This window comes from Amblyomma mixtum, chromosome 10 (genome assembly GCF_055824585.1).
Source record: "Amblyomma mixtum isolate Tamu chromosome 10, ASM5582458v1, whole genome shotgun sequence".
Classification (NCBI taxonomy): domain Eukaryota; kingdom Metazoa; phylum Arthropoda; class Arachnida; order Ixodida; family Ixodidae; genus Amblyomma; species Amblyomma mixtum.
Genome location: NC_143021.1, coordinates 17,054,249 through 17,078,101, shown reverse-complemented (window position 1 = coordinate 17,078,101; position 23,853 = coordinate 17,054,249). Strand labels below are relative to the sequence as shown.

Here is a 23,853-nt window from a genome sequence, read left to right as displayed (position 1 = left end):
TTGGAGCGGCTAGTGAATAAGTCCACAAGCATACATAGCTATCTTTTCGGCAGTGTCCCAAGCTTAGGCTGACGGACGAGGTTAAACAGCTGCCACGGTAAAAGCAACAGCAGGAAAATTGGCACATACATTTGTATGCACGAATCAATACATAGAACTGCTGGTGCAAAACATTTTAGGGTACACAGTAATTGTTATTGCCATGTGGAGCTGAACTGTGTTATGCTTAAATACAGGTTTCCTTGAAATGTTATGTCGTAGGAAATTTTTTGCAAGAATTAATAATTGACAGTTGGTTAGCAGTTGGCAGCATGCTGCACATAGTCTTTTTAGGCTTTGGCCGCCTGGAATGGCAGAGAATGTTCAAAAACTGTGGCACGGCTGTGCTTTAATGCAGCTTTTTTCTTCTTCATTTAGTGGTGAGCTGAGTCCTCTGAATTCTATTTTAAACGAGAAAGGTCAGTATCCTTGGCATGCAAGGCATGGCTAGCTTGCTCTAGTCACACTTGAAAATCACCTGAGTAGGGAAGGCAGGGGCATTGTTGGACTAGTAGCACAGCTATTCAGTTTGAGGAATTTCTTTGCAAGCTTACACATCAAATTAATTATGAACACCCTAGCTTTGGCTGCGGATCAAATACAAATCGAATGTTTTTACAAATGTTTGCTAGTTGTGCAAATATTCGCACAAAATGGAAAATCGTGCGAAGAAGCAGAGTGCAAATGGCGGTGCTGTAACTGGTCGAGTTGTGGCAATATTTGCCAAAAGATGCAACACTGGTTTCCATTGGGGAGGTAGAGGGGGGGTACACAGCACAAAGCCTGTATATATTAACTCTAAGGCCATTGTGTTGTACTGGGAGGAAAAGTGCTTTTTGTTACCAACGACGACAGCGAAGGATCTAGCCCGATATCCGAGATCGTGCATCATCTTTCGAAACATTCATGACCTCCGTGATTGGTCATCAAAGCAGTGTTTGCTAATCTGGCGAAGCCCTGCCATGTCACCCCGGCCATGTTTGAGCATTATGAACACCACGACTCAAATGCACGGTGTTGCGGCACTGAACCCTGCATGCTGTGCAGACCGAATGCGGCAGTCTGCTGTGCAGCTCTGCAGTGGGCCCTGCATTTGGAATGGTCTTTGATAACTGTGGCATACCCAATACCCGTGCCACACGGACAGATTTAATGCCATTCAGTGCTTACTGCCTTAAGTTTTAATGGCATTAGCCTTACTGCCATTCGCGACCTACTGTGTTCGCCACAACTCATTCGCCCGTGCAATATGTACTCTCGTTCCCATTCCACACGCAGAAAAGCATGAAGCTTTGTTAGTAACAACTTCCTAACCAGTAGGAAATGGTTAATTCTTAACTTTCAGTCAGATTAGGCATATATACCGCGTTTTCGATGCGAAGAGCGCCATTTTAACCAGCCTTATTGACAGGTACTCTTGACTTGTGTGCTGAGATGCGAGTTTATGGCTACTTTTTCGACTTGTAAAGCAGGAACAGCTGTATTTTCTGAAAAATCGTTTTTACATTACATTTGAACAACATTCCCGATATATTGTGCTCATTAGCAATAATTATGTTCAGATGAAACTTTTGACTACCTTGCAAGCGTTATCGTCATCGTCATTTTTGATAATGGCATTAAATGTGGACGTGTAACACCAACTCCGAAAATAATGGCGTTAACAAACTTAAGGCCTTAAGCATTTACTGCCATTTCTTGTGCACATGTGGCACGGGTATTATTTGAACTTCGTGCCAATGATTCGAAAAGAGTAATAGAAAATTTGAGAGCATATTCCATTCATTTCTAGTAATTTTGAACTTGCACTAGGATTTGCTTGATGAACCGAATTAGAGGATATTCGATTCGCTATTCGAAATCAGTTATTTTGCTTGGATGCTTATATCAGTTCTTACTACTAAGAGCGGCGCTTGTCGTCTTACTTGCCTTCCGTTTCAACCCTGAGCTTTATACCATGATTGAGCTGTGACTGACAGAAGGCAGGGATGATTGGAGGCTGTTGGGAGAGGCCTTTGTTCTGCAGTGTGCTCGGCTCAGATGGAATGATGAGATAATCATAGCTGTCTCTTGTGATTGCCATTAGTGGAATTTTTTAGCTTCAGGTGTCTGAGAAACTCATGCTTTCGCTTCGCTGGCTGTGTTTTGTGCAGTTGAGGAACATCCGCAGCATGATTCGCCTGACGAAAGAAAACCTGGAAGCGCTAAATGCCAAGTTCTCGGCCTACCAGCACCCCCCGTCCATGTACATACTGGTGAGACAACCTTCCTTGTTCATCTTTGCTTGCAGTGTTGACGATTCTTGGAACAGTAGGCAGGGAAGATGGGTACAAACCAATCTTTTTTTTTTACTTTGTTGCTGCTTCAATAACACATCGCGGGCTAGTTGGTTCATCACAAGGCAGAACAGCGCAAGCTACACAGCGCTGTGTGTGTGTCTCTCTCGTCTACTTCCTTGTCCCTGTGTAGCTTGTGCTGTTCTGCCTTGTTTTGTTGCTGCTTTTGTTTTGAAAAGGAAGTTATTGTTCTGATGAAAATTTCTGATGCGTTTGCATTTTCTGTGGTAGCAGTGGATTATTAATCTCCAGTGCAGATGTTGTTCGAAACAAGCAATTTGCCAAAGCTACTCCGTGGGTTATGGGTCTTAGCATGGGGGAGGGCTTTTTGACTGCCTGGCATCCTTTAATGTACTCCAAAGTTATTTTACATAAGTGTTCTTGCATTTTGCCTGCACCTTAATGTGGCCAGTACCTAACCAGTGATGCTCCGCCGCGGTGGAGCAGTGGTTAGGGCACTCAGCTGCTGACCCGAAAGACGCGGGTTCGATCCCGGCCGCCGCGGCCGAATTTCGATGGAGGCGAAATTCTAGAGGCCCGTGTGCTGTGCGATGTCAGTGCACGTTAAGGAACCCCAGGTGGTCGAAATTTCCGGAGCCCTTCACTACAGCGTCCCTCATAGCCTGAGTTGCTTCAGGACGCTAAACCCCAATAAACCATAAACCAAACCTAACCAGTCACCTCGTTCTCATTAACAGAGTGCCATAGCCTCTGAGCAGCTGTGCTTAGTCCCCGTTTGGAATGAGAAAGAAAAAAGATTGGTAGCTTCTGTAATTGACAACAGATCAGACCTTGACAAAGAAATGCAGCAGACCTTTGCTTGTTCGACTTCACTTGGCTCGGTGAGTTTTGAAGCTCCCACCCACATAAATGTAGCTGTCTGCCTTCACTAATTAGACCCGGGACTATTGTTTTTCTAGCCATGGCAGAATGATGTCAGTAGCACTTTATGATGCATACTCCCTAGCCAACTTCTAGTATGTGTATGTTTTATGTGACAGCATTTAGGTTGTCGTCTTGCAAAATCCAGGGGGTTTCTCCGTAACACAATTCTGTGATTGGTCGAAACAGTCCTGACATCATCAGCACCACCAAATTCGAAAATCTGAGGACAACACCCACCTCAGTGGCTTAATGGTTGAGGTGCTCATCTACTGAGCCGGAGCAGCCGGATTCGAACCCGACCGTGGCAGCCACGTTTTGATGGAGGCGAAACACAAAAGTTGCCCGTGTGCTGTGCGATGTCAGTGCACATTAATGATCCCCAGGTGGTTGAAATTATTCCGGGTGCACCTTTTTCTCTCTTTCTTCTTTCACTCCCACCTTCCTCCCTTTCTTACAGTGCAGTTCAGGTGTCCACCGAGATATGTGAGACAGATACTGCGCTGTTTTCTTTCCTCAAAAAACAAAAGCCAATTTTCCGAGGACTAGAATGTCCCAGTGCCTTCCATTGGATTATATATGGGATTATACTAACCCCACCCACTTTTTCACCTTAATCCACCCAGTAATCCCCACTAGTCCACCTTAATGTATTCTAACTAACTTCCAGATGTATTTCATTTTCTTTCTTAAGAATGTAGGTAAGAATGCGCCCAAGTTCTTCTATACATTCCTCTACCTTTAGCTGTCTGCAGGCTTGCAGCATGCTTCACAGCTGTGTTTGGCAGGCACTGTTGCGTGACTCCTGCCTTTGAGCAACATTGCGTCGTGTGAGTTGCTAGCCGTAGCAGTTTTGTGCTTGGTCATGCCGGCAATCCTTAAGGCTGTGACCCTCGAACTGCAGGCTTTATAGCACAGCGTTTTCATGAGTGCTCTTGGAACAAGTGAAGTGTCCGCATTTGACAGCATGTACTAGTATACATGGGACCCTCCGTTTTCGCGCAGGAGTACCAGGATCTGACGGGGCGCCTGAATGAGTTCCAGATGCGTGAGCAGACCCTGCTCGACCGCATTTGCACCATGAATGGCAACTGCTCCCCCGACCACGGTGACACCGACACCGAGGATGCCTCGAGGCCCACCCCACTGGTAGCGCAGGCTGCCGTAGGTGAGTGCTGCTGCTGCTGCTGCACAGGCAGAGAGCCCAGTGGAAAGGATCCACGCATTGATCCGTTTTAATTACTCCTTCTTTGTTGTTGTTTTTTCCCCCCTCCTCATCTCTGTTGTGCAGGGGATGCGAAGGAAGTGCCAAAGTCTCCCATGAAGTCGGTTGTGCGGGCTTTCCTACCCAACCAGCAGCGAACAACTGTAAGCAACGCTCCTGCCTGTCACGATCACGAGGGGACTGTTGCTGCCTGTGGGGCAGAACAACCAGAAACATGTTTATTTGGTCAAGGGAACTAGGCATTAGTGAAAATGTATCTTTATTTATTCAAGTACCCTGAGGCCCCGGTTGGGCAATACATAGGGGGGGGGGGGGGGGGGGGGGAATAACAGTGAAAATAATGAAACAGTATAAAACTGCAATGAGTACAAAGGTCGTAGGTGCGGACACCGTAACGAAATACACATAAACCACTGTGAACATGTTCATCCGAGTGCGGTTTACGCAATAAATACAAAATAATGGAAGGGTCAACACTACAACTCGAGGTAGCGTGTCAGAAAGACTTCAAATTTATCGTGATCATTGAGAGATGCAACGGTGCGAGGGAGCTGATTCCATTGATGGATGGCGAAAAGGAGAGGCGAGTGAAGAGATTGGTTCGAGCAAAGATAGGTTCGACTTTCATTTCGTGATCAGTTCGTGGGAAAACGTGACGGGCTAGTGTGATATGGCACATAGCAAAGGAAGAATGACTATTATATAATTTGTGAAAAAAAGGATAGGAGTGAAAACATTCTCAGTCTTTCGAGCAAAGGCAGGTGCAGGTGGCAAAGAAAGTCTCGGAGCTTAGAGGCACAAAGAGGTGTCAAAATATAACAGCTGGCACTATAAAAAGACTTCAGGTATGACATCACTCTTGAAGGAAAAGATGTTCATTTAATGGAGTAAGTACACAGGCCACTAGAATTTAGCCTCCATCAAAATCCCGGCTGCGGAATTTCGATGGAGGCAAAATTCCAGAGACCGGTGTACTGTGCGATATGTCAGTGCACGTTAAAGAACCCCAGGTGGTCAAAATTTCCGGAGCCCTTTCACTACGCGTCCCTCATAGTCCGAGTCACTTTGGAACATCCTACCAAACCAAACGAATAAAATTTCTTTTACTGTTTTGAATTGTTAGGCATGCTGTGTAATCTTCAGTGGGTTTAAAGCTTCGGAAAAAATATTCTGTAATTTTTTTAATCATAACATCTTCGTTTGAAAAGGGCTAAATTTGCCTCTCAAGCCAGCAGTGATAACTCACAAAGAATCTAATGCACACCATCGTGCTTTGGAATTTATGCTGGCCAGCCTATTAGCTGAGCAGGGAACTAGAACAAAGAGGATGTGATGGGTTCACAGGCAATTATCACAAAAAAACTGAAAATACTCACTAAAATTGGTTTTCCGAAAGCACGGATATTCAGGTAACAGGGCACAATGTGAAAAATTTTAGTGCATTTCAATATTCCTAGTTCATTGCATGCATTGATATGTAATAAATGAGCATGCCAAATTTCAAGAGGAAATTTTCAGTGGGTGTAACGTTATCCCTGTTGACACAGAAAAGAAGAAATTTGTATTTTGAGAAAAATAATAATGAAGGATTACAACTTCTATACAGTATACACAAGTTTCAGTATACTCAAGAAAGCAAAGTCCTAGAGTACTGAAATGCACCATATCTATAATAAGGTTCTCCTTGGGGGTTTCTCTAGCCTTTTTTTTTTGCACATGTTGCAGCTTGCCTTTTTTTTTTTCTTTCTCTTTCATTTAGCATGGTGCAAGTACCAGTTAAGTCTGCCTGTAACTTTTGGACGGCACTAGCTAGATTCATAATTTTTGTGCAAGCGGTAGAAGAATGTTTGTGGTTTTAAAAACAAATTAAAATGCAAACATCATTTTTGAAGAAAATTGGCATTTCGAGGGTGTTGTCATACCTTAAGCACAGTGGTTTAAGTGCTTCAGGTAGACAGTGTGTGACCACATAGCATCAATACCAGGGCCGGCTTGCACGAAACAAATAAGACCGGCTTATTTCCAGTCTAATCTTATTCGCGGTCTGAAAGCTCTCTCGATTTTGAGAAAAGAAAATGCGCATTGATGGTTCACTTTGTCGGTGAGTGCCTCAAGTGCGCACGAACGCCGACTAAAACATTGAGTTACCGAACTTTCAGTCAGAGTTCGTGGTGCATTTGAGGTGCCAACTGACAAAATGAACCAGCTATGCGCCTTTCCTTTCTTCAAAACCGAGAGAGCTTTTAGACCGCGAATAAGATTAGACTGGAAATAAGCCGGTCTTATTTGTTTCGTGCAAGCCGGCCCAGGTATCTCAAAATTCAGTTCTGTTCTTCGGAAAGGTTCTGCGCACAAGCAAGGTATGGCCAGGCACGGGAAGATGAATGAATGCATGTCGCAGCACTTGTGCATGGAGAGAGTATGTTGTGAAGGCACGAGGTTTCCACAGCATTAGTAGAAGTGCTTGTGGTTGCCATGAAAGAGCTGCCACACAACAAGGCACAGTGAGGTGCGGTTACACGATAACGTGAGATAGAGTGCAGATGCGTTTTGCATGCCTATCCGACTTTACACTGTTTGCTCGTTTGTTTTGTTTGTTTGTGAGGGTTTAGCGTCCCAAAGTGACTCAGGCTATGAGGGGCGCCGTAGTGGAGGGCTTCGGAATAATTTCGACCAGCTGGGGTTCTTTAACGTGCACTGACATCGCACAGTACACGGGCCTCTAGAATTTCTCCTCCAAAGAAATTCAACCACCGCGGCTGGGATCGAACCCGCGTCTTCCGGGTCAGCAGCCGAGCACCATAACCACTGAGCCACCGCGGCGGCTTACACTGTTTCATATTGGACTTTGCAACTGCACCAGTGCACATATGTCGCAACACATTTGTTTTGCAGTTCCAAAACGACTCTTGATGATCATTTCAGTCACTGCTATTGCAAAAATAAAGCCAAAGAAATTCATTCAAGCATGCACTGTTGCCTCTCGCCTTATAAGCCAGTAGTGCTTTCTTTACTGCCTTTTGTGCGTGGAGAGAAAGGCTACAGGTGCCTTATTTGGGGTTTCCTAGCAATTCGTTGATGATATTGCCTTGCTAAGTCACTCAGGATGTGAACTGCAAAGCATGATCAATGAGTTAGACTGGCAGAGCAGAACGGTGGGGCTAAAAATTAATATGTGTAAAACCAAAGTAATATTCAACAGTCTAGCAAGGGAACAGCAGTTCGCAATTGGTGGCGAGGTGCTGGAAGTAGGGAGAGAGTATGTCTTTTTGGGGCAGGTAGTGACCGCTGATCCAGATCATGAAAGGGAAATAACTATAAGGCTAAGAATGGGGTGGAGCGCATATGGCAGGTTCTCTCAGATCATGAATGGTAGCTTACCAATATCCCTGAAGAGAAAAGTATACAACAGCCATATCTTACCGGTACTCACCTATGGGGCAGAAACATGGAGGCTAACAAAGAGGGTTCAGCTTAAGTTAAGGACAGTGCAGCGAGCTATGGAAAGAAAAATGATAGGTGTAGCGTTAAGAGATCGGAAGCGGGCGGAGTGGCTGAGGGAACAAACGTGGGTTAACGATATCCTAGTTGAAATCAAGAGCAAGAAATGGGTTTGGGCAGGGCATGTAATGCAAAGGAAAGATAACTGCTGGTCCTTAAGGGTAACGGAGTGGATTCCAGGAGAAGGCAAGCGTAGCAGGGGGTGGCAGAAAGTTAGGTGTGCGGATAAGATTAGGAAATTTGCGGGAGTACGGTGGCCGCAACTGGCGGAGGGCAGGGTTAATTGGAGAGACATGGGAGAGGCCTTTGCCCTGCAGTGGGCGTAGTCAGGTTGATCATGATGTATAAGCAAACCGCGTGGCCCTTTCCTTGTTCTTTTGTTTTCTTGTGTATGCTGTCCCATTTGTAGTGGTCTGAGGAATGAGGGAGCGTTCTGGTCATCCCGCAAGGAAGTCAGTAACGCAAGGGTGGCGCCCTCCGGTAGCCAGTTGGTGGTGCTTAGTAGTGTTAGTAGCGCCACCATCTTTTACATAACACCAGTGCAGTTGTGGAAGGAATCCATCCCTTTCACAGGGCCGCCCCAGGTTATGCATGGAGAGAGTAATACCCCTGTCAAGCACGCAAAATAAAGTGCACTTACAGAGAGTGACACTTGCTAAAAGTGCACTCTAGCACACCTAAACGGCTTAACATAAGTGCACTCGCCAAAGTGTGCACTCAAGACGGAGTGCGTTCACAGAACACACTTTGAGGGCTCAGTGCGTAGCCTCGCCGCCAGTGACTTCAAGGGCACAATATGTGTAGTGCATAAAAAGTACTTACAACTTTATTTTATATGCTATAATACTGTTTTTACAAAAAATTTGTTTGTTATAGCTACAAGTGAAGCAACAAATGAGGAACGAGATCAGATGCGACATCGCTGCCTGCCGCCATCCTGTTTATTGCCGAAATTCTGGATAGTCTTGGCTGGTCTTGGCTTTTCTTCTATTTCTATTTTTTTTTTCATTGTTAAAAACTGTTGAACCTCACTTTATTTGCGCTATCATGTTAAGCAATCAATTATTATGAGTCCTTTTTCTTTTCCATCGACCTCTTCAGAAACTCCGCTCAATTTCTGACGCCATTTATTTTTACTACTAGTGCACTCTGCTTTCCCGTTTAGCACCGTGTGGCCCAAAGTGTCACTCGGGATGCCGAAGCGCACTCCCGGTAAGTGCACTCAACTTGTGCGGGTTATAACTGTTGTTGTGTCCCCCCCCTGTGCCCCCCGTGTTGACAGGTTCAAGTGCGTCCTGGCCAGACGGTGATGGAGGCGCTGTCCAAGGCGATGAAGCGGCGGAAGCTCACCACCGAGATGTGCGTCGTGTTCAAGTGCAGCACCAGGTAGGAGGCACACCTCCCTCCTCCTTTGGTGCATGCAGCAACTCTGGAAAAGACTGACAGGTGGAAGAAAGAGCACCAAGATTAAGGGGAAAATTCTATTGATGGTGCAATGAACTGTTGGCCTATATGGTAAAACCTCTATCCCTTGAATTCGGTCAATTCGAAATCTTGGATAATCCGAAGAATTTGTGCCGTCCCGTAATTTCTATAGGAGATCTGACCAGATAATTCAAAGTGGTGGCCTGCATCAGCCCGGTTAAATTGAAGAACTGGCGAGCATCTTTGACATTTCTGTCTGCATGGGAGTCGTTATAGAGTGCTGCATACATTAAAACCTCACTAATTCAAACTTCGAGGGAGTGGAAAAAAAAAAATGTTCGAGGTATACAAATTTCGAATTATCGAATGGCCCCCCTCCCCCAAACTTCCAAAGAACATTTGCTTTTTTGCACTAAAGAACGCCAGCCAGTGCCTTTTTTTTTTTTTAAGTGTTTCAAGCTCTAACATTTGACACAAGCGAGCGGTCTGTGTTGACATTGAGGCTCACCGTCATTAGCTGCGTCTGTAGCATGGTCGATGGCCGGGTAGTTCGGGCAGGAGATATCCGGAGCATCCGATGCGATATGGCGTCACTTTGCTGATGGTCGAAAGCATGGTTTGTTCTTTGTTAAGCATCTTGGAAGCCCCTCGAACACTTTCGGAACAGCATCAGGCTTCAGCTTGGGCAGCTCACGTCGCAGCAAAACAGCGCCTTCATTCACAACGAACTCATCGTACCGAACGATGTCAGTGGTATCGAACTATTTCTCACAACATGCGCACATTTTATATTTATTTATTTATACAGAATACCCCTAAAGGCCCTCGAGAGGGTATTACATAGGGGGGGGGGGGGGGCACAGGCAATTGAACAGAATAAAAACAAAAACAAAAAACCACAAATATAAAACAAACAACAAAAGCACAAATAAGACACTTTGGATGACAAAAGTAAGCAAAAGAATCAATGAAAAGCACAAATTAGACACTTTGTATGACATATAAGTAAGCAAAAGAATCAAAAGAATGGCAGCGCGGCAAAGAACGAAGATTACTGCAGTATTAAAATTATAAAAACAGAACACTAATACAATGAATCTTTTTAGTAACAAACCCTGCAAAAAAGGAAGCCATGAACAAATAAAATAACAATGTATGTGAAGAGTTAAGCAGTAGTTATTGAAGATATAAGTTTAAAATGTGTATCAGGATCAGTGGTGGTTGCGATATGTGAAGGCAGAGTGTTCCAGTCAGATATTGTGCGTGGTAAGAATGAATGCGCATAGATAAATGTTCTGCACGTGAAACGTCTAACTTTAAAGGGATGATCGCGGCGGTCAAAAATCGAAGGAGGCAAAGAAAAAAAGTTGTTATGAAGTGATGGATGATGATAAAGTTTATGAAAAAGTGATAGTCGTGCAATTTTACGGCGGAGATATAAATCCTGGAGACCTGCGCGTTTCTTTAAGGCTGTGACGCTGGTGTTACGTGAATAATCGGAGTAAATAAAACGAACGGCGTGGTTCTGCAATGATTCAATGTTATTTATTAGGTAAGATTGGTAAGGGCCCCAAATAGCCGAGGCATATTCAATTTTAGGTCGAATTAGAGTGGTATAGGCATGAGCACGCAGGTGAGGAGGAGCATGCTTTAGGTTATGTTTTAAGAGACCTAATGACCGATTAGCAGATGCAAGCATAAGGTTAATATGGTGGTTCCATGCTAAGTCTGAATGAAGGTGTAGTCCTAAGTACTTATACGTGGTGACGAGCTCGAGTGAGCTATTATTTAAGGAGTATGCTGTTTGAATTCGAGACATTCGGTTAGTAAAAGACATCAATGCGGCGAATAGAAGGAGAAGCCACCAGTTTCATTTCTAAGGATAGATCATCTCCACTTCTCGCAGTTGGACATCAGACGGGAAAAGAAAATGCTGAGATGTTTTCGCCGTTGCCCGTGTAGTCGGAGCAGCCTCGCGTCACGCACCAAGGTGAAGGCATCATTCAGAGCTTCTTTCACAACAACACGGGCATTCACATGCCTCTACACTGCACCTGATAAAACGACGGAACAAGAAAACAACGCAACACGTAGCAAAACATCGCTTTCTACGCATAGGCGGCCGCTTGCCCACTCCACCGCTCGCCAAAACATGGTCAGTTGTATCATGATCAGTTGTATCATGATCAGTTGTAACATGATCAGTAAATCATGAACAGTGTACAGCACTGACCAAAGCTACCTTGTCTTGTGACCACAGGGCGGTCGTGGACTGGAACGAGGACGTCAGCAACCTGGAGGATGATGACATCCAGGTGGAGATCAAAGAGAAGTTCCCGGTCACCACCAGCATCTCGCACAACTTTGTGAGTCAGATGGGGCCCACTCCTGCTGTCTCATGCTCAGAAGCTCAAGCATTTCTTTTTTTATGTTGGCAGAGTACATTACCTTGGTATTTTTAACAGAGTCTTAATGTAACATTCGTAGTAGGCAGCTGTCCTCATAAAAACAAAAAAAGAGGAAAAACTTTTACTTTGTGGTTCCTATTTCACAAAAGAGATGGCTCTGTGTCAGCTGGTATGGAACGCAAGATAACCACTGTTCCTTAAGGGTAATTGAATGGATTCCAAGAGAAGGCAAGCGTAGCAGGGGGTGGCAGAAAGTTAGGTGGGTGGATAAGATTAAGAAATTTGCAAGAATACAGTGGCCGCAACTGGCGAAGGACATTGCTAATTGGAGAGACATGGGAGAGGCCTGTGCTCTGCAGTGGGCATAGTCAGGCTGATGATGATGATGATGTATTCAGAAACTGCTCACTACGAATTTCTGATGTGTGGCAAAAAATGAAAAAAAAAATGTTTCGGAAGAAGCCCTGTGCAAATTATACTTCATTTTTGTGTGCTCTCCTCTTTCTCTCGGAAACTTATCTAGCTATCCACTTTCCATGTTTTTGACCGTGTGATTTCGTGCCATTCGTAAATTACAAGTGGCACCCCTGATGTGTTCCTCCGTATTGGATGTGAGTGGCACGATGTGCATGCTACAGGCGGCAAGCATGTTTAGTCAGTCCACTCTGTTAATTGATGCGGCGGCATGCAATGCAGAGCTAGAGAGAGTGTTTGTGGAAAGAGTCTAGTGGGTGCGGTGCTGTGTGACAATGTGGGTGCATGGTGTGATGTCCTGACTTTATGGGGCAGGTGCGCAAAACCTTCTTCTCCCTGGCCTTCTGCGAGTGCTGCCGCAAGCTGCTCTTCCATGGCTTCCGGTGCCAGACGTGTGGCTACCGCTTCCACCAGCGATGTGCCTCCAGCGTGCCCAAGCTCTGCCAGCCACTGCGCGTCGAGAGCGACTACTACAAGCAGTGAGTCTGCCTGCAGTGTCTCCTTAGATTTCTAGGAGGGGAAACTGCCGTATTTACTCGCGTAATAGGCGCACCCTTAGTTTGGTCTCGAAAAACAATCAGATTTTTTTATTTCCACGCATAACAGGCGCACCCCGAAGTTGGCATAGTGATCAATACTGTATTTACATGATTGCGAGCCAAGGCCCCCCCCCCGCCCATTCTTTATTTTAACAAAGTTTGTGCTGCACTGTGGTTCACAAGATTGCCTTCTTTTTTGCAAATCTACTCTAGCATCTCGCATCTACTAAATGGCTGGGTGATTGTGCTGCGTCGTCTTCTGCCGTGGTGCCAGAAATACTGAGCGACTTGAGGATTAGGCTGAGCTGTTCTCTAGACCAGGCAGTGTTTGTTAACGTGTGAAGAGGTGCAGATGACAGTGGCAGAGAATAGAAGATGAAATGGGAGGGAGAAACAGTGGCAAGTTCAGGGCAACCAAGAAGGTGAGAAGAAAGGAAAAAACAGCGTGATGTGGTTGAAATGGGACAGAACAGGCCGTAAACTGGTTAGCCGTAAAGGAAGTTTCCGTGAGAAGGTTTCCGTAAAGAAAAGCTGAAGTTTTTGTCACTTGGCAAAATAGGTGAGAAACTTGAGTAATTATTGGTTTTATAAGAAGAAATGGTGAATTATCAAACTGACCTTTGGATGTTTCCTTCCGTCATGCAGCCTGCTGGCCATGCCCGACATGGTGGGGGGTCCCCAGTACGACGCCATGGCGAGCAGCATGTACCCACCCTTCATGCCACCTCCCGGCGGAGGAGGAGGGGGAGGAGGTGGGGGTGACCTGCCCCTGTCCCCAACGAGCCCCCCCCTCAGTGTGCCCCGCCCCCACCCACCCCCCTTGGGACAGCGGGAGCGCTCCACGTCAGCGCCCAACGTCTGCTACAACCTGGTCTCCGGCTCAGACTTCTCTGCCGAGGTGCGCACAACGTCCTGCGCCTTCCTTGGCAGCTTTAGCAAGTTCCACATATGTGCATCCAGTTTGGTCAAACGTTTGGGGAATCTCCCAAGGTGGAGTAGATTTGTAATAAGGGAGTAATTACTCACTGACATCCACCCGAGCGCAGCCACACGGCTACAGAGGAAAGCTATACAGCTTTCTCAGGAACTTCGCAGAAACGTGGGGGATTCCCCTGAACATTTGACCAGCACTGTTCCCACCTCAAGTTGCTGATCAATTCGCTCTCGCCCTACCATAAGCTTGCCGTCCCAGTTAGCTCAAATGGTAGAACGACTGCTCCGGTGAAGCGGTGGTCCTGGGTTCGAACCCCGGACCAGGACAAATTTTTCTTTAACTACGAAGTTTGTAGCCGTTGGCTGCTCTTGGATGGATGTCAACGAGTAATTACTCCCTTATTACAGTTTGCTTGCATGTTGCTTGCCAATTCCTAGGATCATCTCCGCAACGGCCAAGGGTACCTTTTATTACGTCAGTGGTGGGGCCCAGGAGAAAGGGTGCCTGCCCTTGTTGATGTCAAGGGGATCCCTTTTAAGGTCTCATTCCTTTGAGGAGTTACACACGATGCTGTGCATTTTTCTGGAAGAGTGAATCACAAGTGTGGGGCAACACACGGTTTTGTGCATGTTTTTCTTTTTACTTGTTAAGAGAATTGGAATTTTTAAAAGACAATGTTATTAATGCGCTAAACAATGTTGAGGACATTTTGTGCTTTTGTAAAGAGCTTTGTATTATACGGGTAAATGTCATTGCCATTATTATCATCGTCCTGGAATTATTAATATTAAATCGGGACATGTGGCACCAACTCAAAAGAAAATGTCATGGGTCTATATTAAGCGTTTAGTATTGCTTCTTAGCATGGGTATTATAAGTCCGGAGTAACCAGTGCAAGTCACTGCCCAAGTTGCTGCAGAGTTGTCATTTCAGTCAGTTACTCGTAATGAGGAGGCAGCTGCTTTGTGACGATACCTGTTCAGCACATAAGTTCATGGAGTGAGCAAGCTCTTCTTTTTTTTTTCTCAATTTCTTTTTTATCTGGTCTCTCTTCCCGGCAGGACTTTGCCAGCCGCTACAGATCACACAACTCGTCGGCAGGTAAGTGCGGTCCTCCAGCCTGTTGCGTGCCGTTGCCTTGTGTCACTATTTTTGGCAGCGTAACAGTTAGGCAGCCACGGGACCAATCATTGACATGATTGCCGTCGACCAGCGATCCATGTTCATGGACTTCGTTCTTTTGTCCCAAATTGGTTGACCCAGAGTGAAAGGAATGGAAGCAAACTGGCATGAGCTGCTCCTTACAGTTGCCGAGTCTGTCGCAGCCATTCAAAGCAAACAACGAGGTTAAGTCCAGTCTTGTGCATCTGTTCTACCCTCTGGACCGATTCCAGGGTGCTTACTCATCGCTTGCCAATGACAAAATCCCTCACAGCCTTGTTTTGTCTGCCGCACTTGTTGGCAGTAAGTGTCGGAGCAGTACTCTGCCTGTTTTCTTCTCATCCGAAACGCAGTCTGTGTGATAATGCATATTGAGACACGAAATGTGGGGCCTTGATTCATGACCCTTTTTTTTTTCCTCCGTAATTCTAGCTGAAAGCAGCTGGGTGCGGTTCCTTCCTTTATATTCTTCACTGTCTCGTATTTTTTTTTTGCCGCAGCAGCGCTATGGCAACGATTAGTTCATGATACTCCTTTCAACTCAGCTGCTCTGTCCTTCAGTGCTTCAAATTGACATTGGCCATCCGCAAATTCTCAGGTTTGACAAGATCAGAGTTCCATTGCTAATGAAGTCAATTTCAGTAGTTTATAAGTTTCATGTATCTGCTCAGATTTGATAAGCGAATGAGATAGGGCATGTGTTATGGTAGCTGTAACCGAGTGCCAGTCGTATTTAAGTGCATCAAACTGCTGGTCCAAAGAAATCAAAACGCTCCTGTGTGGGGAATGTTTTGCTGGGATGTCTGCTTGCACTGTGATACTGTGAGTTATGTTTCTTTTTTGAGGCTCTCTTTGATTGCTCTATACTTTTGCTTGGAATGAGCGGTCTGATGGGCATCTTGTAGCATTGGTTGATGTAGTGAACTGTGGTCTGTTTCTGCATGCCTCCCTCGTAATTTGCTAGTTCCGTAGCTGCTAGACTGGCTGCCGCTCGCATCCGATGTTGTGCCATCAATGAGCGCTGTGTGGTGCAGCCCAATTCCTGCTGCTCATGAAGTGCAGCTGGGCAATAGGCTCTGAAGCCATGTTCGTTGTGTACACTGGAAGGAAGCTCTTGTTGTTTTGGCAGATGGGGCTATGTGGCCTGTTTTGTTACGTTTTCTAAAGCTCAGGCTTAATGCATAGGGTTTGCATCTGCTCAGATTTCCTTGGATGGTCTAAATGTTAGACCAGTAAACCTGAGCCTGCTCCAGCGAAAATTTTGTCAAAGGTGCATATAAAAATTAACATCTGGCTGGTTATAATTCTGAGGACTTTAAAATTAGAAGCATATGGACAACGTGGTCCTAGACAGCCACTCGTTACCCGAGCTTTTGGGGTAGGTGCAGTGGAACCTCGATTATACGACTTTCACGGGATCGCTTAAAACAGTCTCATAATCGAAAATCTCGCACAACTGACTTCAAAAATTACTTTATGGCGAGAGTTCTGAGACTGTGCGCAGCGAAGCTTTTTGGCGCTGGTGCGCTCCCGTCCTTGCGCGTTAAGTAGACGTCACAAGTGCCTCGAAAACGACGAGTTTGACGATGTAGCACAAATAATGGCTGCTCCGACTCTTCAAAGACGTATTGCAGTGTGCAATACGACCATGCCAGTGACATGTGTCTTTCTATTCAGACTTCCGCTAGAACCGCTGTTCATCCGTGGCAGAAGGCAGCACTGTCTGTTTTAGGAATCCACATCATAAAGGAAAAAACAGAACACAGTGTCTGCCTACGATGTGAATGTGCCAGTGGCGCCTTTTCTGCTGTGATGTGCAGCGCGCCGTTCGCTCCCAACTAGCTCAGTGTTGTTAGGCCTAACAACTAGGCTTCGGTGGAAAGTGCTTTCGAACTATCCACCGATGATTATAGAAATGTGTACTCTTGTTACCGGTTCTACAATAGCGTCATGCTGGTATGAACGTACAGTTGATTTCCCTAATGCTTTTGTCAGCGAAGTGTGTGGAGAAACGGGCCAGGCGAGCCACGGTCGCACGCGCGGAGTCCGAGTCCAAGCCGTCAGAAGAACTGTCATTACAGGCCGTCGTACGCTTGATCGCATCGTGACATGCATGTGTCCATCTCGAGTCTTGTCTAGAACCAACTCGATTGACGTCATGTCTGCCAGTAAAGTGCTCCGCCAGCATCTCTCATTCCAGACGGTTCCCACCGGCTGTCGTACGAAGCGGGGCATGCCTGTTTTTTCGTCGTACAATCAATGTTTATAATGCATTATCCCTATGGGAGATTCGCCGAGCCCGCGCCAATTCGTCGTAAAAAGGGGGTCATCACACGAACAGGGGACGCATAATCGGGGTTCCACTGTGCTTGCCAGGTTTCAACTTGAGAGCCACGAACTTGCACGTACAAAGCACACCGGTTCTACGTTATGTTTTCTCTTAGTAGTGTCAGCACATACTAACACTCTTCTGAGTGTTCATCAACTGCTGTACCAATGCAGATATTTTTAGGGGCTCTGACTGCATCTCGGAGCAGCTGTGGTCATGTGCTGCTATTACCTTGCATATGGTTGTTCTTGCATTCATGACTGTTGTTAGGTCTGACAGAAACTGATGCCCATTTCAGCCATCTTTCTGCAGCCTCTCTGCCACCTACGGGAAATGTGTTCAGGAAGCCTTACTCATTATAACTGCTGCTCCATTTCTTGAGACCTTAAGTACCTGCTCACACCTGATCCATTTGTGATTTGCCTCTAAGTGGGGATGTGGGGATCAAATCACAAAAATCGCGGAAAAAGTCAATTTTTGAAAAGTACACTTTTTGGCATCAGGGACACTGTTTCTACTATGTTGTACTGAAATATTTCACCTAAAGGTAAACTTTAAGCGCTCCCAATAAATACGTTTGTCAGCGTCTACACATAGACAGTGTGTGCTAGCTTAGAACTTTCAGGCTTGTTTTCTCGAAAGTTTGTTTTGAGCTTAATACCTTGCTCGTGGAAAGCGTAGCACAACAATGGGTGCATGGATTTTTCCCCCGTTTGTTTTGTTGCGATCACTGAGATGTGGTCTGCGTTGAGACAGTCACAGATTTTCCATTTAGGCTCACATGTTTTTATTACATGGTAATTAGAGCGTGATACATTCTACACATAAAAGAAGGTGCTTATTGTGTCTTTTAAAAAAAAAAGCAGAGAAATTTAAAAAAAAATTTAAGAGAGTCTTGATTTACACTACACTTCTTGGTAATTATTAAAAGCATTTACAGACCTGTAGCCTATTTTTTTTGTCATACTAGGCTTTCCACGAGCGAGCAACATGGGGACAACATATAAACAATGATAAAAGGGAAACTGCTAAAGCTGTCATCATGAAACTTTATATCTGGTTGTTTGATGCTGTTTTAATCCAGTGTGCCAAATTTCATCACTCTAAGTTGAAAAATAGAGAATTTGCCTTCGATCCCCTCATCCCCCCTCAAGCTGCAGTTTTCCGAATCTGGCAATGGAAACTCTCCTATGGTGCAGCGGCTGAGTTTGCCCGGCGCATGCTGGCTGGCCTTTGTTTGGCTCCTCAGAGTGGCAGGCGCCGGAATGTTGGCTGACCACTGCAGCAGGTGTGCCAGATGTAGAGAGAGCCTTGCTGCGTAGTTGTGTGCCCTTTTCTTGTGTGTGCATGCCTGGTCCGGGGGGAAGGAGAGTGGCACAGCGGGGAGTGCGGCAAAGCCCATTCATGGCTAAAGAAAAAGAAAATTAAATGGCAATGCAGGCTGTGAGGGTTTCACGTGTACCATCCTGTAGTACGCAAGTGCCCACTTAAGGGGGGACACTGGTCTTGGAAAAAAAATTTTTATTAATGAAGTCACAGTTACGAAATCTTCAGGGAGTATGTATTTTTGTGCGCTGATTCTAGATATGTCATTTAATTTCATGTGAAACAATTCCTTGAGCACTTGTGCAATTTTTATGCTAGTATTTTGCGGAGAGTTTTGAAGGAAATTTGCTGCGGGAAACTCGCTGAAATGTAGGCCATTGGGTTCTCTTAACACCAAGGAATACAATAAGGGTGAAATTGTCTTCCTGCCTATCATAGAACTTAGGTTATAGAGTTTTGAAGTTGTCGCTTCAGAAATGAGAAGGAAAGTGTGTATTCCTGTTCCTGAAATGGCAGCTTCAGTACCCTATTACTCAAGTTCTATGAGAGCCAGGATAATAATTCTACCCTTATTGTATTCCTTGGTGTCAAGAGAACCCAATGGCATACATTTCAGTGAGTTTCCTGCAGCAAATTTTCTTCAAAACTCTCCGCAAAATACTTGCATTAAAAAGTGCATAAGTGCTCAAGGAATTGTTTTACATGAAATTAAATGACATATCTAGAATCAGCGCACAAAAATACATGTGCCCTGAAAATTTCATAACTACGACTAAATAATAAAATTTTCTTTTCAAGACCAGTGTCCCCCCTTAACTCTGTCTGGTCTAGCGACTCTCAGCATTTGGTAACGCCCTGGTCACTGGGGTGAAGTTTGCCACACCTCTGAAATGTGCAAAGTGAGACACCTCACTTGAAAATGAAGATCGCTCAGCTGCTGCTGTTTGACGAAGGGGCTCACATTGCTCTTCATCAGGCTGAGAAAGCAGTGCAAAAAAAAAAAAAGCTCCATTTGAGGTGAAACGCAAAAGTCGCTTTGTGGGAGGGCTGCTGAGTGACAAGCTTGTGCAGTTAATGCTCATTGACTCAAACACGCATATCTAGAAATGTCAGAGTTAAAGGTGCACTGAAGAGGAATCTGAACTCGTCTTTTTGCCGCGGGAACTCAATCTACACATTCTGAGCATTCTTAGAAACTGCGACTTATTGCCCTGTGTGGCTGATTTCCCTCATTAAATCGGATTAACGTCTGGCTCACGCCTTTTTTTTTTTTTAATTCTCCCCGTAGGGTGGGTGGAGTCAACCAACGCATGGAGTGCCTTTCAGCCAGCTCCATGGAGGCTTTGCTTTTGCTTTATTTTGTTTTTTAGGTTTCCGTGAATTCGCAGATAATATTGCTGCAACATAAGCCCGCAGAAATAAAAATACGTGTGGACTATTTGCTACTACAGATTACTACGTATTATTATTCCGCCAATGGCAGAGCGGCAAGCCTCCACTGAGCTGGCTGAAAGGCACTCCATGCATTGGTCGACTCCACCCACCGTATGCGGAGAATAATAAAAAAAAAAGGCGGAAGCCAGACGTTCATCCGATTTAAATTAGGGAAATCGGCCGCACAGAGCAATAAGTCGGAAGTTTCCAAGAATGCTGGTAACGTGTAGATCGAGTTCCCGCGGCAAAAAGACGAGTTCAGATTTCTCTTCACTGCACCTTTAATAGTTTGCTTATTTCTAAACTACTGCCTTTGTGACAGCATTTTTCCCCATTTTTATGACTTCGAGTTTGCGAGCGTTTATTGCAATTCAGATGCATTTGATCCTGTAGTGGTGGCACTCAGTGGTTTTGTCTTAACTGGGCAGTAATTTGACCAGACGGGGGCAAGTTCAAGCAGAAGCGGTCTTACGCATTCTGTGGAGCTGGTGCATAGGGCAGCCTGTGGTCACTTGCCTGCCGCCCTCCCCGCTGCGTTTCTCCCCTCCCTGGCATGAGCAGCGAAGGGCATTCCTCGGATGTGTGCATGCGATAACCGTTGTTGCCTGCCTGCTGCCTGCACGCCCCCCCCCTGGCAGAGTCGTCGCCGCAGGCAGTGCGCAGCTTCTGGTGCAATGGCTTCCCGTCCCTGTCGTCGTCCTACTCCCCACCGCCCCGCGGAACCACCCCCGCGTCGTCCCACCACCTGACCCTGCCCCACCCGTCGGGGAGCTCCTCCAAGCGGCACGCCTTTGCGTACGCCTCACAGAGGGCGCCACAGGGGGCATCAGCTGCTGGAGGAGGTGCGTGCTGCTAGAGAGGGGTGCAGTTACACACACTGGGGCATCTTCAGTGCAGCACCAGGCTGCCTAGGTGTAACGTCATGGGTGTGCTCCAGTGTATTCCAGTATAACAAGCCATCTACGTTATTTCCTACAGTAGGATACAACTTATAAAAACAACAGTTGCAAACACTGGGCCGCGGTCTGCGGCGTCTTTTATTACTCCGCTGGCCAATGGCAACTGTAAACGAAACCAATTTTTTAATGTTTGACTATATCGAACAATCGACGTATCAAAATTGTAGAGTTCATAATTTTTTTTCTTGTGCTAAGCTTCTTGTTTACGTAACAGGAAACGTCTAAGCAATGGACTGCTTTTTTGTCGCGGAGGAATTCTGTGCGCGGAGGCTGAATGTGGGCAGAGCTTCACTGTAGACTTAAGTTGTATCCTACTATAATGGGGTGGCTAAACAGCAGACTTAAAGGGACCAGGATAGACGCACAAGTCTTCAGAGCTGCAGTTTTTTAGGTACTCTGAAAGGGTAGACAATGCAAAATTTCGACGTATGTGTCATTTGTGGAAGCTTTAGTGAGTGGTGCATCTCATTTATGAATAAAATCAAACTTAGCTTTTCTCTTCACAAAGTTGTCAGGCAGGCAGCTTGACAAGTCCTCGCGTGGGTGCCAGTTCCTGAAATCAGTAGCGAACGGAAATGAAGGCGGTGGACATACTATCATGTGGAGTGCTGCAAAATTTGTGAGCAACATTTCTTTTGTGGGGCCAAATAACGTTTCACGCAATATTCCGTACACATCTTTACGCTTTCTTCACGTAAGTTTATGCATTTGTGGCAAAGTGCGCACAGGATTATTTGGTCTGGTTCAGTGCACACAGAACCCAGCATAGAGGCTGAACAAAGAACTGCTGTGGAATCAGTCACTTCCACTGTAAACAAGTTATTTCTTCAATCGCTGTGTTATTTTCATGAAGGTTATCTTGAAAATCAACTTTAATAACATTTTTGTTCATGATTGACTTGCTCGAGAGGCATTGTGCATGAACAGGTAGCATAGTTAGAAACAGCAGCACCGTGTATTCTGTCAGCCGTCGCAGTGGCTCGGTGATTATGGTGCTCGGCTGCTGACCCGAAAGACGCGGGTTCGATCCCGGCTGCAGCGGCTGAATTTCTGTGGAGGCGAAATTCTAGAGGCCCGTGTGCTGTGCAATGTCAGTGCACGTTAAAGAACCCCAGGTGGTCAAAATTTCCGGAGCCCTCCACTACGGCGTCTCTCATAGGCTTAGTCGCTTTGAGACGTTAAACTCCATAAACCAAACCAAACCATCTTTTTTGTCGTTTTCTAATGGAGTTTTTTTTGTATTTATTTCATTGGTAATTAACAGACTTGTGCAAGAAAAGACCATGTGACCATGTAATAAACACAGAAAAATGCTGGGCATCATTCTAGTTGTTTTCTTTTTGAGTAGTGTAAAAATCTCTGTGCAAGCTGCACTAGTAGATGTTGAATGGGAAAAGGGATGCAGTTGAACCTCGCCATGAGGCACTGCTGTTACGGACAGCCAGAATTGGAGGCATTTTTGCCCACTTAGCTGGCCACCCTGTTTGTCCTATTAAGCAGACCTCCTTTCTCGCAGACACCTGGCATAAAAGATATTGGGTAATGAAGGACAACGTATCCTCATATTATCCGTGTACATATCCTCAACGTATCCACGTCCTACCTACTGGCAGTTGCGATGATGCGAGAAGCACTTGGCGTAGGGGGCTAACATGTGGCGGGTTTTCCTGCTTGCGTCACTGCTACAACCAAGAAGATCAAAACTTGGAGAAAGAAAGGGTCGTCAGCTACTAGTGGTTTGTGTGGCCCACATATTGTGCCACAACCAATAAGCGCTCTCAAAATTCAGTCCAAGTTTGCGCTGTCTTAAGCACGGATAGAACTTCGTACGCATCCGGTCCGTCCATGACAGTGAGGAAAGTAGCCAAAATCTCTTCCACATCATTTTCGGATGCTTCGCCGCTTAGCACCAAAGTACCGCGAGGAAGCCATCGCGATTGTCGCAGCGTTTCTGCTTTTTCAGCTGTGTTCCCCAGACCTAGCCCGCTCACATGTAAGCGCATCGCTGTAGTTCGTGGATGCTTTGCCCCCTTTTCCTTGTGCACCGCGAAGAAACAACCTGAGCGTTTCTCCTTTTCATGTTGTGTCCCCGGAAAAAACGGCTGTCTCGATGCTAGCGCGCCTTTTTTATTTTTGTTGCTGTTGGTGCTTTGCCTCCTTGCATCTAGGCACTGCAGAGAAGCCACCACAGCAGGCGACTGCCGCTGCATTTCAGCTTCTAATGTCGCTTGCTCTCACGTTTGGCCCACTTGCATGTTTACACAGGCGCAGTTGGACAATAAACGTATTTAGGCAGAAGCCTTTAATGCCTCATCGTTGTAAGCAGGATTTGTCGACAGAAATGTCACGCTTTTCAATTGGTTGAAATGGTCGCGACGTGTGTGCGAATTTCAAACGGGGTTAATTGTACCTTGGCTAGTAACCATGCAACCAATAAAAGGGATGATATAGTATGCTCTAAGTAAGTCTGACTGAGTTTGGTTAACTAGTTAATGAACCAATTAGCCTAAATAACCTTTCTAGTCAGACTAGAAAAATAAATAAAACTGAGTGGGAAATTGGTCGAGTTGGGGTATCGAACCAGGGTTTCCGGAGTGCAAGACGAGCACGCTAACCACTCCGCCATGCCAGCTTGATGGTTTGGAATGAACAAAAGCGCGTCTGGTGAATAGGTCTAGTGAATTTCGTTCACTCCCATCTTCCTCCCTTCCGGTTGCGTTACTGTGAGGTTCAGGTGTCCACTGAGACATGCCAGACAGATACATTTCCATCCTCAAAAACCAATTTACCGACGAGCAAGGCATAGAGCCGAATGGGTGATGGTGTTCGGTGGACTCCTTGGCAGTGTTGCAAGACGCTGTCGCGTTTCACTCTTGGCGGC

General features: G+C 45.7%; 1 protein-coding gene across 4 annotated transcripts in view; it reads left to right on the top strand.

Annotated features, from left to right (window-relative positions):
• The window catches only part of Raf (serine/threonine kinase raf oncogene), a 65,400-nt gene that overhangs the window by 13,616 nt on the left and 27,931 nt on the right, over positions 1-23,853 (top strand). For 2 of the 4 annotated variants that reach the window (XM_089562840.1, XM_089562839.1), the window contains exons 2-10: positions 2,193-2,294; positions 4,263-4,425; positions 4,549-4,625; positions 9,266-9,369; positions 11,669-11,774; positions 12,606-12,769; positions 13,475-13,727; positions 14,825-14,864; positions 20,652-20,855. In XM_089562840.1, coding sequence (XP_089418966.1) covers positions 2,193-2,294; positions 4,263-4,425; positions 4,549-4,625; positions 9,266-9,369; positions 11,669-11,774; positions 12,606-12,769; positions 13,475-13,727; positions 14,825-14,864; positions 20,652-20,855 — 1,213 coding nt within the window. The remainder of the gene's footprint in view (positions 1-2,192; positions 2,295-4,262; positions 4,426-4,548; positions 4,626-9,265; positions 9,370-11,668; positions 11,775-12,605; positions 12,770-13,474; positions 13,728-14,824; positions 14,865-20,651; positions 20,856-23,853) is intronic. The other 2 variants (XM_089562842.1, XM_089562841.1) reach the window with 1 other exon arrangement.